The 15626-nt window shown below is 44.0% G+C and overlaps 1 protein-coding gene and 1 pseudogene across 1 annotated transcript in view; one reads left to right on the top strand and one right to left on the bottom strand.

Moving 5' to 3' along the window:
- abcb9 (ATP-binding cassette, sub-family B (MDR/TAP), member 9) overlaps positions 1 to 15626 on the top strand; it is a 52235-nt gene that overhangs the window by 7146 nt on the left and 29463 nt on the right. Inside the window, 3 exon segments of the mRNA XM_034198483.1 lie at positions 8427 to 8541; positions 12762 to 12892; positions 13339 to 13544. Coding sequence (XP_034054374.1) covers positions 8427 to 8541; positions 12762 to 12892; positions 13339 to 13544 — 452 coding nt within the window.
- On the bottom strand, positions 8334 to 10685 carry LOC117534287 (annotated as a pseudogene).

Genomic DNA, 15626 nt, shown 5'->3' on the forward strand with positions numbered 1-15626 from the left:
ACACTCAGGTAAAGAGAGGGGCGGAGTTGTCAACTGATCACCATCTGGTGGTGAGTTGGGTCGAGTGGCGGGGGAAGCCTCTGGATAGACCTGGTAAGCCCAAACGTGTAGTTCGGGTGAACTGGGAACGTCTGGAGGAGGCCCAAGTTCAGGAGGCCTTCAACTCACACCTCCGGCGGAGCTTTTCGGGCATTCCTGTGGAGGTTGGGGACATTGAACCAGAGTGGTCGGTGTTCAAAGCCTCTATTGCCAAAGCCGCGGCGGGGAGCTGTGGTCTCAAGGTCCTAGGTGCCTCAAGGGGCGGTAACCCTCGAACCTCCTGGTGGACACCGGTGGTCAGGGAAGCCGTCCGACTGAAGAAGGAGGCCTTCAGGGATTTGTTATCCCGGGGGACTCCCGAGGCAGTTGCAAGGTACCGACAGGCCCGAAGGGCAGCAGCCTCATCCGTGACCGAGGCAAAGCAGCGGGTGTGGGAGAAGTTCGGAGAAGACATGAAGAAGGACTTTCGGGCGGCACCAAAGTTGTTCTGGAAAACTGTCCGACACCTCAGGAGGGGGAAGCAGGGAACCATCCAAGCTGTGTACAGTAAGGATGGTACGTTGTTGACCTCAACTGATGGAGTGTTAGGGCGTTGGAAGGAACACTTTGAGGAACTCCTGAACCCGACAACTCCGCCCTCTATGTTAGAGGCAGAGCTGGAGTATGACGGGGGATCAACACCAATCTCCCGGGGGGAGGTCACTGAGGTCGTCAAACAACTCCGCAGTGGCAAAGCCCCGGGGGTGGATGAGATCCGCCCAGAAATGCTGAAGGCTCTGGGTGTTGAGGGACTGTCATGGTTGACACGTCTCATCAACATTGCGTGGAAGTCGGAAACAGTACCGAAGGAGTGGCAGACCGGGGTGGTGGTTCCCCTTTTTAAAAAGGGGGATCAGAGGGTGTGTGCCAATTACAGAGGCATCACACTACTCAGCCTCCCCGGGAAAGTTTACTCTAAGGTACTCGAAAGGAGGGTCAGGCCGATTGTCGAACCTCAGATTGAGGAGGAACAATGCGGATTCCGTCCTGGTCGTGGAACGACGGATCAGCTTTTTACTCTCGCAAGGATCTTGGAGGGGGCCTGGGAGTACGTTTATCCGGTCTACATGTGTTTTGTAGACTTGGAGAAGGCGTAAGACCGAGTTCCCAGGGAGTTACTGTGGGAGTATGGGGTGAGGGGGTCTCTACTCAGGGCTATCCAATCTCTGTACTCCCAAAGCGAGAGCTGTGTCCGGGTACTCGGCAGTAAGTCGGACCCATTTCCGGTGAGGGTTGGCCTCCGCCAGGGCTGCGCTTTGTCACCAATCCTGTTTGTAATATACATTGATCGGATTTCGAGGCGTAGTCATGGGGGAGGGGGTCTGCAGTTCGGTGGACTAAGGATTGCACCACTGCTTTTTGCAGATGATGTGGTTCTGATGGCTTCATCGGTCTGCGACCTTCAGCACTCACTGGATCGGTTCGCAACCGAGTGTGAAGCAGCTGGGATGAGGATCAGCACCTCCAAATCTAAGGCCATGGTTCTCAGCAGGAAACCGATGGACTGTCCACTCCAAGTAGGGAATGAGTCCTTACCCCAAGTGAAGGAGTTCAAGTATCTCGGGGTCTTGTTCTCGAGTGAGGGAACAATGGAGCGTGAGATGGGCCGGAGAATCGGAGCAGCGGGAGCGGTACTGCAGTCGCTTTACCGCATCGTTGTGACGAAAAGGGAGCTGAGCCAGAAGGCAAAGCTCTCTGTCTACCGGGCCATTTTCGTTCCTACCCTCACCTATGGTCATGAAGGATGGGTCATGACCGAAAGAACGAGATCGCGGATACAAGCGGCCGAGATGGGTTTTCTCCGCAGGGTGGCTGGTGTCTCCCTTAGGGATAAGGTGAGAAGTTCGGTCATCCGGGAGTGACTCGGAGTTGAGCCGCTCCTCCTTCGAGTCGAAAGGAGCCAGTTGAGGTGGTTCGGGCACCTAGTTAGGATGCCACCTGGGCGCCTCCCTAGGGAGGTGTTCCAGGCACGTCCAGCAGGGAAGAGACCAAGGGGTAGACCTAGGACCAGGTGGAGGGATTATATCTCTTCGCTGGCCTGGGAGCGCCTTGGGATCCCCCAGTCAGAGCTGGTTGATGTGGCCAGGGAAAATAAAGTTTGGGGCTCTCTGCTGGAACTGCTATCCCCGCGACCGACCACGGATAAGCGGGAGAAGATGGATGGATGGATGGATGGATGGAAGCACGGCATTCGTTTGTGTCAGCTGCCCGTAAAGGCAATGTGAGCGTCGATTCCCATTGGATAACGGGGAATTGTACACCCGGAAGTAAGTATTCTCCTTACTGTCGATTGATTTTACAGTGATATCTGCACTACTTATCGACTAAAAAACACCAGATTATCCTTGTTAATTACACAACATTGATTGGTTTAAATTGTGTGCAATGCTTTTGTATTTTTCTCCTTCGATTCGGAGAAACAAATATTTTTTCGGAGTAAAGGATGGCAGAAGACACTACACTACCCAGAATCCCCAGCTATCGTTTAGGACTACACCATGTGCTCTGTTTGACAAGCCCTGTGATTAGTTCTCAAGCTCTGTGATTGGTTGACCTCCAACTGCATTCCATTCATTCCAGTGGCTGGCGTCTATGTCAAGTGATCTTCAAATTTCTCCCTGCAGAAAAAAAAAAACATTTGCCTCCTGTAACAAGAGATCATTTGAGGCAGTGCAGTGGACAAAGACATAAGTCAGATACTTCTTACTTTGTTTGTTAAAGGTGTCATTTTATCTTCAAATTGTACATGCGTCTTTCAAGTCTGTCATTAGTGTTACTCATTGCATAGCCCTAGGGGTGAACATTTGAATGGGAAAACGTATTGTATTGAAGAGTTAAACGATTTTGATATTGACTGAAGCCATATTTGGTCTGACACATTGCAGCCATTTTGTTAAAATGGTAGTGTTTTCTCCAAATTGTCACTGGTGTTACCGTCACTGGTGTTACTCTTCTTCCTGGTAACACGTAACACCAGTGCCATTCCTATACAAATAAGCTTTGTATAAAGTATAAAAATAATACAAATATTTTAAGCTCTATTTGTTGTGGATTCATCAAGTTAAGAGTTAGTTATTGCTATTCAACAGGTTTTAGATGTTTTTAGAAGGAATATATCTCAGCAGATTTGTATCACCCAGAGTCCACCTTTTCTGTAGAATGACCCATCTATGCCACAATTTTAGATGCGGATTTTGTTAAATTAATACGTTTGCGCTGTGGACCAACACTATACATTGACGGGGAAGGGGGTAGCAATAAAGATAACACCATTAAACAGTTACACAACATAACAGAAATAATATCGATAGCAGCGTCCCTAGCAACCACCTTGGTAACAATGAAAACATTGTATGGACACAATTTCCTGAAGTAATCTTCGTAATAACTAGCAAACTAAAGATCATGTACATCCACTGCACACATAATCTGAAATAACAACTCATATTTCTCGCATCAAATGACATCAAAACGCATTTTAATGGCCAAACTAACTTTAAAATAGGCATTTTCCACCGAGAATAAAACGAAGTTCGGCCATGTTTTTTTTTTCTGCAGGGAGAAATTTGAAGATCACGTGACATAGCCAGCCATTGGAATGAATGGAATGCAGTTGGAGGTTAACCAATCACAGAGCTTGAGAACTAATCACAGGGCTTGTCAAACAGAGCACATGGTGTAGTCCTAAACGATAGCTATAGCTGTGGATTATGGGTAGTGTAGTGTCTTCTGCCATCCTTTACTCCGAAAAAAAATGTGTTTCTCCGAATCGAAGGGGAAAAATACAAAAGCATTGCACACAATTTAAACCAATCAATGTTGTGTAATTAACAAGGATAATCTGTTGTTTTTTAGCCGATGAGTAGTGCAGATATCACTGTCAAACAGTGTTGTGCTAGTTACTGAAAACCAGTAACTAGTTACCATTACTAGTTACTTCATTTCAAAAGTAACTCAGTTACTTTACTGATTACTTACACCGAAAAGTAATGCGTTAACTTTTTGTTTACTTAAAAAAAGGGCTCCCATTAATGCCCTTATAGCCTTCATTTCAGTACTGTTATTGCATTGGAGAATAATACAATCTGTTGATCAACTTGACATGCATTATATGCAATCTGGATTGCATCGATATTAGCTGGCTTTCCATTTTTGTATATTCTTTCTCCAGGTAGTTGGAAAAAGTTTTCCGTCCCATATGCCGTGTGCCGCCCGGACATGCTATCATGCTAACTAGCTCCCTGAAAGCGGGTGACTCCACTGTAGCAATAGCCTGCATGTGTTCTACAACATACCGTGCAATGGCTTTATCGACTTTTCCCTGGCTAGCAGTCCCTTGGTTAAAATCCAGCCGCTGTTGCTTAGGTGGAGGTGGAGTGGCGTCGGCTGAGTCTGGGTCTGTGCCGGTCTTAGTAGCTTCGTCCCAGCATGTTGTTTTTGCAGATGTTTTAAGAGATTTGAATGACTGGTTTGGGCAGTAGATAGGATCTTTGACCTGCCAAGACACAACTTACATTTAACAGAAACGTTCTTTTCTTTGTGCTCGACAAAAGTGAAATAGTGAGAATATCTCCAGGTGGAGAAACTAGACTTGAGCTCCGCCGCCGCCATGATAGTCTTGTTAGTAAACAACACAAACACGCCCACAGCCCGTCTCCGCATGTGACACAGGAAGTATTTAAGTACATTTACTCAAGTACTGTACTTAAGTACAGTTCTCATCTCTGTTCGCCTGGCTGTTGACTATATAAAAAAACGAACGGAGTAACGCACCATGTAGTAACGGTAACTGAGTTACTGAATTAAAAAAAGTAATGCGTTAGAGTACTAGTTACTGCCAAAAATAACGGCGTTACAGTAACGCGTTACAACACTGCTGTCAAATCAATCGACAGTAAGGGGAATACTTACTTCCGGGTGTACAATTCTCCGTTATCCAATGGGAATGGACGCTCACATTGCCTTTAAGGGCAGCCGACACAAACGAATGCCATGCTTCCATGAGCGTCAAATCCCGCCGCAGATTGGAATACATTGCAATCAGTTGAAAGCTATTTGCGTCCCTTTATGAAGCTGAAGGAGCCTAGGAGCATCAAAACTGCACGCCTCGGGGACCCTGACCAAACGTCGCTCCTGGACGTGAGAGTGTTGACCCCAGAGCTGGGATATGAAGAGAAATATCACAATATATTTTTTCTTTAACCAAATACCTTGATGTTGAGACGATTTTTTAGGATTTAAATATATTTACACAATAATATTTTGATAGATTATCTTCAGTCATGTGCATTTAATGACCCTTTTGTCACCAAAAACAACATTTTTACAAGATTACCATGAACACATCTGGATAAAGTTAGAATTTCCCTTGAACTCATCAAAGTGTCATTCAATGTTAATGCTGTTAGCTGTTATTAAACCTTAAGGACTGTGTGCTAACTTAAAGCAAATGACTAACAGCTAATGCTAACTAGCGCTGTTTTCAACCCTGATTTGTTAGTTTTGCTGAGAACGGCTTGAACGCATCAGCATGTAATCGAATGCAACCTCCGTTAGCTGTTAGCTATGAGCTATTAGCTGTTATTTAACCGTCCGCACTCTGCTGCACACTGTCTGCTAATACACAACAGCTAATGCTAACTAGCTCTCCTGCAGATTTCCACCCTGATTTGTTGAAATATAAAGAGAAATATCACAATATTTTTTCCAAATACCTCAATATTACATGTTTTAAATATTCAACCAATGACATTTTGATGAATAATGTAGCTAACAGCTAAGGGAGGTTGCATTAAACTAGACGCGTTCAAAGCACACTCTGCAAAATGTAATATTGGGGAAGGGCGAATTCTAAAGTTATCAAGATGTGGTCAATGTTATCTTGTGAAATGTAGTTTTTGATGAGAAAGGGTCATCATTTTTCAGCGCGGCAGTGCTCAGGGTTTAATATGTCTCTAGAAGCGGTTACAAAGGATTGCAACTGGGTTTAATTACTGGGTGTATGATTGTGTTACTCATCACAGATTACACAACACTCAATGACTAACTCAATGTCGAAATGTAAGTGTTGGTGGATTTTGTTTACCAAGGCTGTCCTCAAGTAAAGAAACACTTACTCGACTAACACTCATTTGATTTAGACAACTGATGAATCACTTTATTTCATTTATCCATTATGCCAGTACTTTCTCATTCATGGGGGGATTAAAAGAGATTTCCAAAACCCCTTCTGGAAAACCTTTGACTATAATATGAGAACTTTATCCTATGTTCACATTTATGTTCACTATATTTGAAAGAGTCCCTTCCCCGCTCATTTTCAGGTTCTTATCAGTATATAATGTCTCTACTGAGACATGTCTCCATGCTTTTGTTTGGGAGAGAAACTCCCTCTGGAGGAATCACAGGGATTTTATCCTTTGCAGACCGTTGACATGCACTAAAACCTGTAGAACAAACTACAGGAGAGGGAACACCTCAATAAGCATTATAGGGCGTCTTTAAAACATGAATATCTCTACAGGGAATCTTAAAAAGGACCACTTAAAGCTTGTCTTTACCAGAGTTGTGGTCATCAGTTTCCTTCAGCATGAAAATGACAATTAAAAAAGTTATTGTTATACAAAGAAATCTTATTTAACCAAGACCAAAACGTCCGATTAGTCGATTAATTCACTAAAAGGAAGAAAAACAATGTTTTTTGTTTTTTTGCAGAGACGTAATAAAATAAACAGACTGAGAGATCAGGACAGAGCAAAGTGGATTTATTGTTGAAGATTGTGAGAAGCTGACCATTGAGCGGCCCAGACCAAGCAAGGAGGCAGAGGCAGAACGTCCAAAAATATAACCCGACGTGGGCATTTATTAAAATCATGTGCACAAAGTTCACAGCCTCAATCCTGCTGTTCTCCTTGCACACATCCTGCAGCCACAAGGATCTCACACACCCTACCAGCCTCAAGGATCTCACACACACTACCAGCCTCAAGGATCTCACACACACACTACCAGCCTCAAGGATCTCACACACACTACCAGCCTCAAGGATCTCACACACCCTACCAGCCTCCCAACAGACAGGGAAACAGAGCCTAAATACACACTCTCTAATCAGCACAACAAGACACAGGTGAGGGGGGAGGAGACAACACAGGACACCAGGTGCACACAATCAACGGCAACAGACATGGGGAAAGGGGAACACATTTCAAAATAAAATACAATAAACACAACATCAATAAATAGTATAAATTGTATAAAAATGCCCGAAGCCGTCAGTTCACAGTGACGAAGTTACCTTCGTCACAAAGATATATTGCATAATATGCAGTTTATGACTTATATTATAAGTCATTTCATACACTTTAAAAGAAAGCTCCATTACATGTCCCTGCACCTTTAAAGTGACTCCTAACATTATAAAAACGTTATAATTGATTATTCTGCAGATTATACTTTGACTCATAATCATTAATGGTGTATATCAAAATATCCATTATTTGACCCATTCTAACCAAACATGTTCTCAATCCTCCATGTTCATCACATAAAACAAAGTAAAGCATCAAATCACCGCAATTAAGTGGCTAGAAAGATATCTTGGATTTATTAAACGTTTTATAAATTACAATGTACTAATATAGGTGACGATTTATTTTTATTGTCAATCAAACTCTGAAGTCATTATGAAACCTATTGTTTTATTTATTTTGTATTTTTTTTAATTATAATTCAAATTATTATTATTCGTTTATTTATTTATGTAATTAGTTTATTTTAAAGGGTTCAAAAAAAAGTTACCCTAGTGTTGCTTTTTGTTTCAAAGTCACCCCAAAAAATAAAAGATTTAAAAACGTTTTTTAACTTTGAATTGATGATATGGAATATCAGAACCGTTAAGACCCAGAAACCTGTTTGTGTCCAGCTCTTGCATTACATGATATTCAAATGATATTCACATGATATTCACACATGATATTCAAATGATATTCACATGATATTCAAATGATATTCAAATGATATTCACATGATATTCACACATGATATTCACATGATATTCACATGATATTCACATGATATTCACATGATATTCACATGATGTTCACATGATGTTCACATGATGTTCAAATGATGTTCAAATGATATTCAAATGATATTCACATGATATTCACACATGATATTCACATGATATTCACATGATATTCACATGATATTCACACATGATGTTCAAATGATGTTCAAATGATGTTCACATGATGTTCAAATGATGTTCAAATGATGTTCACATGATATTCACATGATATTTACATGAAACAAACATGATATGTATTTGTCCTTTTGTCCTGCAGGTGAGGCCTTCATCCCGTTCTACTACGGGAAAGCGATCGACAGCATCGTGGTGCACCAGAGCATGGAGTACTTCGCTAAACCTGTGATCACTCTGTCAGCGCTCGCTTTAGTCAGGTGGGCATTTACACATTTAGACGAGTTACACATTATCTTCCAAGTGGAGCATTTTCAAGATAAATCTTCCTGAATTTTAGGTGATACGATTCATTTTTAAAGGAACTCATTCAAAATGATTGCACAAGTCACCTAAAGACAACATAAACACAACTCACGATTGGCGAAAAGCCAAATTAAATCGATGCTCCCTGATAAACTCAAACACATAAATATATCAGCAGGCCTACTGACCAAACATTAAAGGAACAGTTAGACATATTTCTGGGGAAATCCTCCAGTTCTCTCTTTAATGGTTAACCTGGCTAATAACAATCTGAGAAGCCTTCACTGGAAACTGTTTCGGAGAAAGGAACAGACACTTAGCAGGAAGGTCTGCATAATAAATCATATACATCGTCGTCGTCATCATCATCATCATCTATATCTGTTGTTCTAGAGTCACAGAGACCTTCATTGGTACCACCTTAAGTGGGCGTACATCCCAAGTGCCAATGAATGGAAACATCCTCTGAGTGAAAGTGTGTGTGAAGGTGTGGATGTGAGTGTTAGTGTCAGGATCAGAGAACGACAGCTTTCCTCTGTTCCAGTCCAGACTCACTCTGACCCTCTGGAGCTCCTTCTGCAGGAGGAGAGGAGTTTCTGGACGTGGTAGTGACTGTGCTGAGTATTTACCTCCAATAGACACTATTCTCCATACTCCAGACCGTATGAATCCCTTCCTCTGGACAGACTCTGCTAACACACCCAGTACCCAGCCTGTATTGTCTCCAACATGGACATCCCAGCTGTGAGTCCCTGAGTTAAAACCCTCAGAGCCCAGGACAGACCAGTAGTAACTATCAAACCTCTCTGGATTATCAGGAAGTTCCTGTCTCTCTCCTAGTCTCACACTGGTCAGATCTTCAGACAGTACGAGGTATGGAAAAGCAGTGTTTGGGTCCAGGATGAGAGGAGAGTAGGACACCATGTCCTTCATCTTGCTCCAGATGTTGAAGCTGAGGTTGCCCAGGTGTTTGGCCTGGTCTATCAGAGCTCCTGAGGGCAGCTCTGGATCCTCCAGCAGGGGGCGCTGCAGCCTCTTCACTGCAGCCTTGTAGTTTTGCAGGAAGGAGACGTCTTCAGCTCTCAGCTCCTCCTCTGTGGCTCTGACTGTGTGTGAAAGAGCTGCTATCTCTCTGCTCACAGCCTCCATCTCCTCCTTCATCATCCTCCTCTTCTGTTCCTCTTCCTCTCTCAGTGCAGCCATCCTGGCCTGCTCTTCCTCTTCTAGAAACTGGTGAAGCTTCTTAAACTGCTTCTTAATCTGCGTCTCTGTGTGTTGAGCCTGGACCTTCAGGTGTCCTGCTGTGTGAGCACACTTCACTTTAACTTCTTTAAACAGCTTCAGTTTCTCCTGAAAGGGCTGCAGAGTTTCCTGAAGCTCCTCTTTGAGATCCTGTGCAGCTTCATTGATGGGTTTGAAACTGTGTTTGTTGTGTATTTTCGAATCTCTGCAGACGACACACACTGGCTGCTGATGGTCCAGACAGAATAGTTTGAGTTTCTCAGAGTGCAGACTGCAGAGAGCCTCTGGAGGTCTCTGATCTCTCTCCTGTAGGAAACTCTCACACAGGTTCTTCAACACCAGGTTACAGGGAGGTTCATAAATCTGAAGGTCTCTTACAAAGTGGACACTCCTTGATGACTTTCTCCGTCCACCAGGTCTGCAGACAGGCTCTACAGAAGCTGTGGCTGCAGGACAGGACCACAGGATCTTTAAAGATGTCACGGCAGACAGTACAGCAGAGATCTTCCTCTAATCTGGAAGCCATGTTGTCTGTGAGTGAAGCAGTGAACTCAGCAGCAGCCGCTCCCTGTTCCCTGAGACTTACTTTCACTTTGAGTCTTTGTTCTGGTGAAACTCTCAGCTGTGTGGATTCAGCAGCTGCTTGAAGTGGAAGGTGTTCCAGTATTCCCTCCTGTGGACGTCCTCTCAGTGGAAGAGTTGTGTTTTTGGTGTAAAGTTGAATCTTGTATTCTGTCTCCCAACGTGTGTGTGTGTGTGTGTGTGTGTGTGTGTGTGTGTGTGTGTGTGTGTGTGTGTGTGTGTGTGTGTGTGTGTGTGTGTGTGTGTGTGTGTGTGTGTGTGTGTGTGTGTGTGTGTGTGTGTGTGTGTGTGTGTGTGTGTGTGTGTGTGTGTGTGTGTGTGTGTGTGTGTGTGTGTGTGTGTGTGTGTGTGTGTGTGTGTGTGTGTGTGGGTGTGTGTGTGTGTGTGTGTGTGTCATCTCAGCGAGGCGGAATAACAGCCTGTTTCCTGGTTAGTCTCGTGAGTCAGGCGATAGGAGGAGCTTCATCATGACGGTTCATCCGGAGTTTCATTCCAAACCGCATGAGTCATCTGTGTTTCCTCATTTCATCCTGTACACTGCTTCTGTCTCTGTTTTCTTTATGTAATGGTTCTTCAACACGGAGTCTGTGACAAATAATGTTTGAAATATTTTTTAAATATGTTTGAAAATACACTTTACAGTATCTAAAATCCAACATAATACAAACAAAGATAAATCTGCCTTTTTTTACGAAATAAAAATGATCCAACCTGCTACCCCGTGCTTGTCAGACAGAACTCCAGCTATATTTCTCCCAGTCAGTTTTATTCCTGCAATGTAAATTTCATCTTTGTTGTCAAAACTATCACTGTTACTAGATAATATTCTCTTTTCTTCTTTTTCCTTCCTGTTTTTGTCCCGCTGCTCCTTTCATACTCCATCTTCCTTCTGGTCTCTCGTTCTGCCCCTGTAGTCAGCTCTATAGGTTTCTTTGTGTGAGTGGTCTGCAAAGGCCACTCATAGATGCTGCGTATCACAGCGCACTAAGATTTGTGACAAACTGTAAAGCATTAACCCATCACTGTACCCTGTATGCAAGGGCTGGTTTGCCTTCACTAACTGTACGGAGGCTCAGTCACTGGTACATTTTTATATACAAAGCCATGTTAGGGAAACTTCCATCTTATATCCGCTCCCTGATCTCACGGCGAATTGTAAGTGGCTACTGCCTGAGATCGAATGCTGTGGTTTTATTAAATGTGCCAACTGCTAGGACTGTCTTAGGGAAGACAGCTTTTAGATGCGCAGCTCCTCTGTCTTGGAATAGTCTGCAAATTAAATGGAAACTGAACAATCTGGTGCCACTAAATGTTTTTAAAGCTCGGTTGGATGCTACTCAATCGGAAGCTATTGGTACCTGTTTATGTGGATAATTATATAAATGATGCTGTATGATGTCATTTTGTTGTTTCATGTGGAACTACTTGAGCAGGTCTCCCTTGAAAAAGAGATCAATGATCTCAATGGGATTTATCTGTATAAATAAAGCTTTGAAATGAAATGAAAAGGAGGGAACACGGCAAACTTTAGCCGCCTTTAGCTTAGCGGTGGTGACGTGAAGTCATGTGACCGTGCTGTAGTTCATTTATAGCCCAACATTATCCACCTTTAGCTTAGCGGTGGTGACGTGAAGTCATGTGACCGTGCTGTGGTTCCTTTATAGCCCAACATTAGCCACCTTTAGCTTAGCGGTGGTGACGTAAAGTCATGTGACCGTGCTGTAGTTCCTTTATAGCCCAACATTAGCCTCCTTTAGCTTAGCGGTGGTGACGTGAAGTCATGTGACCGTGCTGTAGTTCCTTTATAGCCCAACATTATCCACCTTTAGCTTAGCGGTGGTGACGTAAAGTCATGTGACCGTGCTGTAGTTCCTTTATAGCCCAACATTAGCCACCTTTAGCTTAGCGGTGGTGACGTAAAGTCATGTGACCGTGCTGTAGTTCCTTTATAGCCCAACATTAGCCTCCTTTAGCTTAGCGGTGGTGACGTGAAGTCATGTGACCGTGCTGTAGTTCCTTTATAGCCCAACATTATCCACCTTTAGCTTAGCGGTGGTGACGTGAAGTCATGTGACCGTCCTGTAGTTCCTTTATAGCCCAACATTATCCACCTTTAGCTTAGCGGTGGTGACGTGAAGTCATGTGACCGTCCTGTAGTTCCTTTATAGCCCAACATTAGCCACCTTTATCTTAAAGGTGGTGACGTGAAGTCATGTGACTGTGCTTTAGCTCTTGTATACCCTACCGTTAGCTTTTTACTTACTTAAATTCAGGGGCCTCTGAAGAAATACGACATCCCTCCACCACTCCTTCCTTTAAATGCTTTATAACTTCTCTATTCTCTCCCCAGTTCTCTTGCAATGGGAGTACGTGGAGGAGTCTTCACGCTGCTGTTTGGCAAATTAAACCTTCGTCTCAGGAACCATCTCTTCAGGACGCTGATGAGGCAGGAAATCGCCTTTTTTGATGAAAACCATACAGGTATTAAAGGAACATCCCTTAATTCTTATTAGATTCTACCCCTCTAGTACTGGGGATAACTCACTTCAGTAAACTTAGTAATACCATAGTGTCGAAATATTCTGATACGAGTAAAACTCCTGCATTCAAAATGTTTCTAAAGTTTTAAGTATTAGCATCAAAAATATACTTTTAATACAAAATTGACTTATTAAAATGACTTTATAGCTTAATATAAAGTGCTCCCAAATGTAGTGCAGTAGAAGTACTTCAACAATTCCAGTACTTTAGTAAATATACGTCACTCCCTCAAAAATATATATACCGTTATTTATTCTAAAATGTATTCCTGCTAATTATCCCCCTTTTGGAAAAGATTCTTTACTAATCCAATTACCTATTTTTTCCTGTCGATGTAATGGAATAACATCAATACAAAATGTTATTTCCTGCCTGTATCTCTGTAGGGGACATTATTTCTCGTCTGTCGGCGGACACCACACAAGTGAGCGACCTGATCTCCAACAATATCAACGTGTTCCTGCGGAGCATCGTTAAGGGCGTCGGCTTCTTCATCTTCATGTTTGGGATGTCCTGGAAGCTCACATTGGTCACCATCATGGGATTCCCCTTCATCGCTGTCGTCTCCAAACTCTATGGAGATTACTACAAGGTAAAGTACATTTATGAACTGAATGTGTTGATTATTTTAATTGTAGTAACAAGCAATATCTCTACATTAATGCGTATAGGTGGTGTCAGGCTTATGCCCTCTTAAAGCATGCCGACTTCTGGGTGGGCGGGTAAACATTGGAGCAACAATATGCAACTATAGATAGACTTACCACTCACTAGGGGGGCGCCAGACAGCATGCTAACCCTTACAGGCCATTTCACTGCATTATTTTATAATTTTGTGCTATTCCTAATGTCCAAAATATGAAAAGTTAGTTACGACTTAATCTCTACATCAGTGCGTGGATAACGTCAGCAGATGGGACGATGTTCAGATGACTCATGTAAATCGTGGTACAATGGGAGTTTGTAAAAGTTTGCCAAAGATAAAGGAAAAACCTGAATTATGCCAAATAGCAGTCTTCTGGGTGGACGTGGACAAGGAAGACCAATTTGAAATATAAATAATAATAATAATAATAAATAATATTTTTATAGCGCCTTTCAGGAAACCCAAGGTCGCTTTACAAGTCGGGTAGGGGGGGGGGGGGGGGGAGTAGGGGAAAAAAGGCAGACAGGTTAAGGGGGTGGGGGGGGGGGGAAGTAGCGGAAAAATAAACCTATTAAACTAACTATACAGTGGCGAAAGCCTTGGTAAAAAGGTGCGTTTTGAGGGCTTTTTTGAAAATGTCCAGGGTTGGGGCGCTGCGGATTTCGGGGGGGAGAGAGTTCCAGAGGGTGGGGGGATGCCACACTGAAGGCTCTGTCACCAAAAGTCCGCAACCTGGTGCGGGGGGTGGAGAGGAGATCCTGTCCAGATGATCTTAGCTTCCGGGATGGAGTGTGGTAGCGGAGAAGGTCAGACAGGTATTGGGGGGCGAGGGCATGGAGGGATTTGTAAGTCAGAAGAAGGAGTTTATAGGTGATACGGTGCTTGACTGGGAGCCAGTGTAGGTGGATCAGGGTGGGGGTGATGTGCTGCCAGGGCTTGGTGTGAGTGAGCACCCTGGCAGCCGAGTTCTGCACATACTGGAGCCTGTCCAGGGCTTTACTGGGAACCCCGAACAGGACTCCGTTGCAGTAATCCAACCGGGAGGAGACGAATGCATGAATGAGGGTCTCGGCCACGGAATCAGAGAGTGATGGTCGTAGACGGGAGATGTTCCTGAGGTGATAGAAGGCAGACTTAGTGACGGATTTGATGTGTGACTGAAATGAGAGAGTGGAGTCAAGGATGACACCCAGGTTACGGACTTCGGGAGACGGGGAGATGGAACAGCCGTCAATGTGGAGGAGGAGATCCCCAACCTTCCGGAGCAGTGCTTTGGGGGCCACAACCATGAGCTCAGTCTTCTTACTGTTGAGTTTGAGTAGATTTGCTGTCATCCAGGTTTTTATGGCGTGGAGACAGTTGACCAAAGACTGTGGAGGGAGCTGGGCGGATGGTGAGGTGCTGAGATAGAGCTGAGTGTCGTCAGCGTAGCAGTGGAAATTGAGACCGAATTGACGTATGATCTGGCCAAGGGGGAGCATGTAAATGGTGAAAAGTAGGGGACCAAGCACGGAGCCTTGGGGGACCATGGTTGACTGGGGCCGAGGGGGAGGATGAGCCGCTGATGCTAACAAACTGAGACCTGGTTGATAGATAGGACTGAAACCATGACAGAGCTGTGCCAGTGATGCCAAGGTTGTTAGAGAGGCATTTCAGGAGGACTGTATGAGAAACAGTGTCAAAAGCAGCAGAGAGGTCGAGGAGGATGAGAATACTGATTTGTCCGGAGTCAGCAGCGAGAAGGAGGTCATTAGTGATCTTGAGGAGGGCGGTCTCTGTGCTGTGATGTGCTCTGTAGGCTGACTGTAGGGGTTCGTAGAGCTCATGGTTGGACAGATGTTGATGAAGCTGGGCGGCGACTGCTCTTTCCAAAGTTTTGCTAAGGAAAGGAAGGTTGGAGATCGGTCGGTAGTTGTTCAGCTCCTCAGGGTCCAAACCAGGCTTCTTGAGGATGGGAGTGATGGAGGCGGTTTTGAAGCAGGAGGGAACTATACAATATGTCCGCAATAACAAATGCAAAGTGTGTAC

This window comes from Gymnodraco acuticeps, unplaced genomic scaffold (assembly GCF_902827175.1).
Source record: "Gymnodraco acuticeps unplaced genomic scaffold, fGymAcu1.1, whole genome shotgun sequence".
In the NCBI taxonomy this organism is placed as follows: Eukaryota; Metazoa; Chordata; class Actinopteri; order Perciformes; family Bathydraconidae; genus Gymnodraco; species Gymnodraco acuticeps.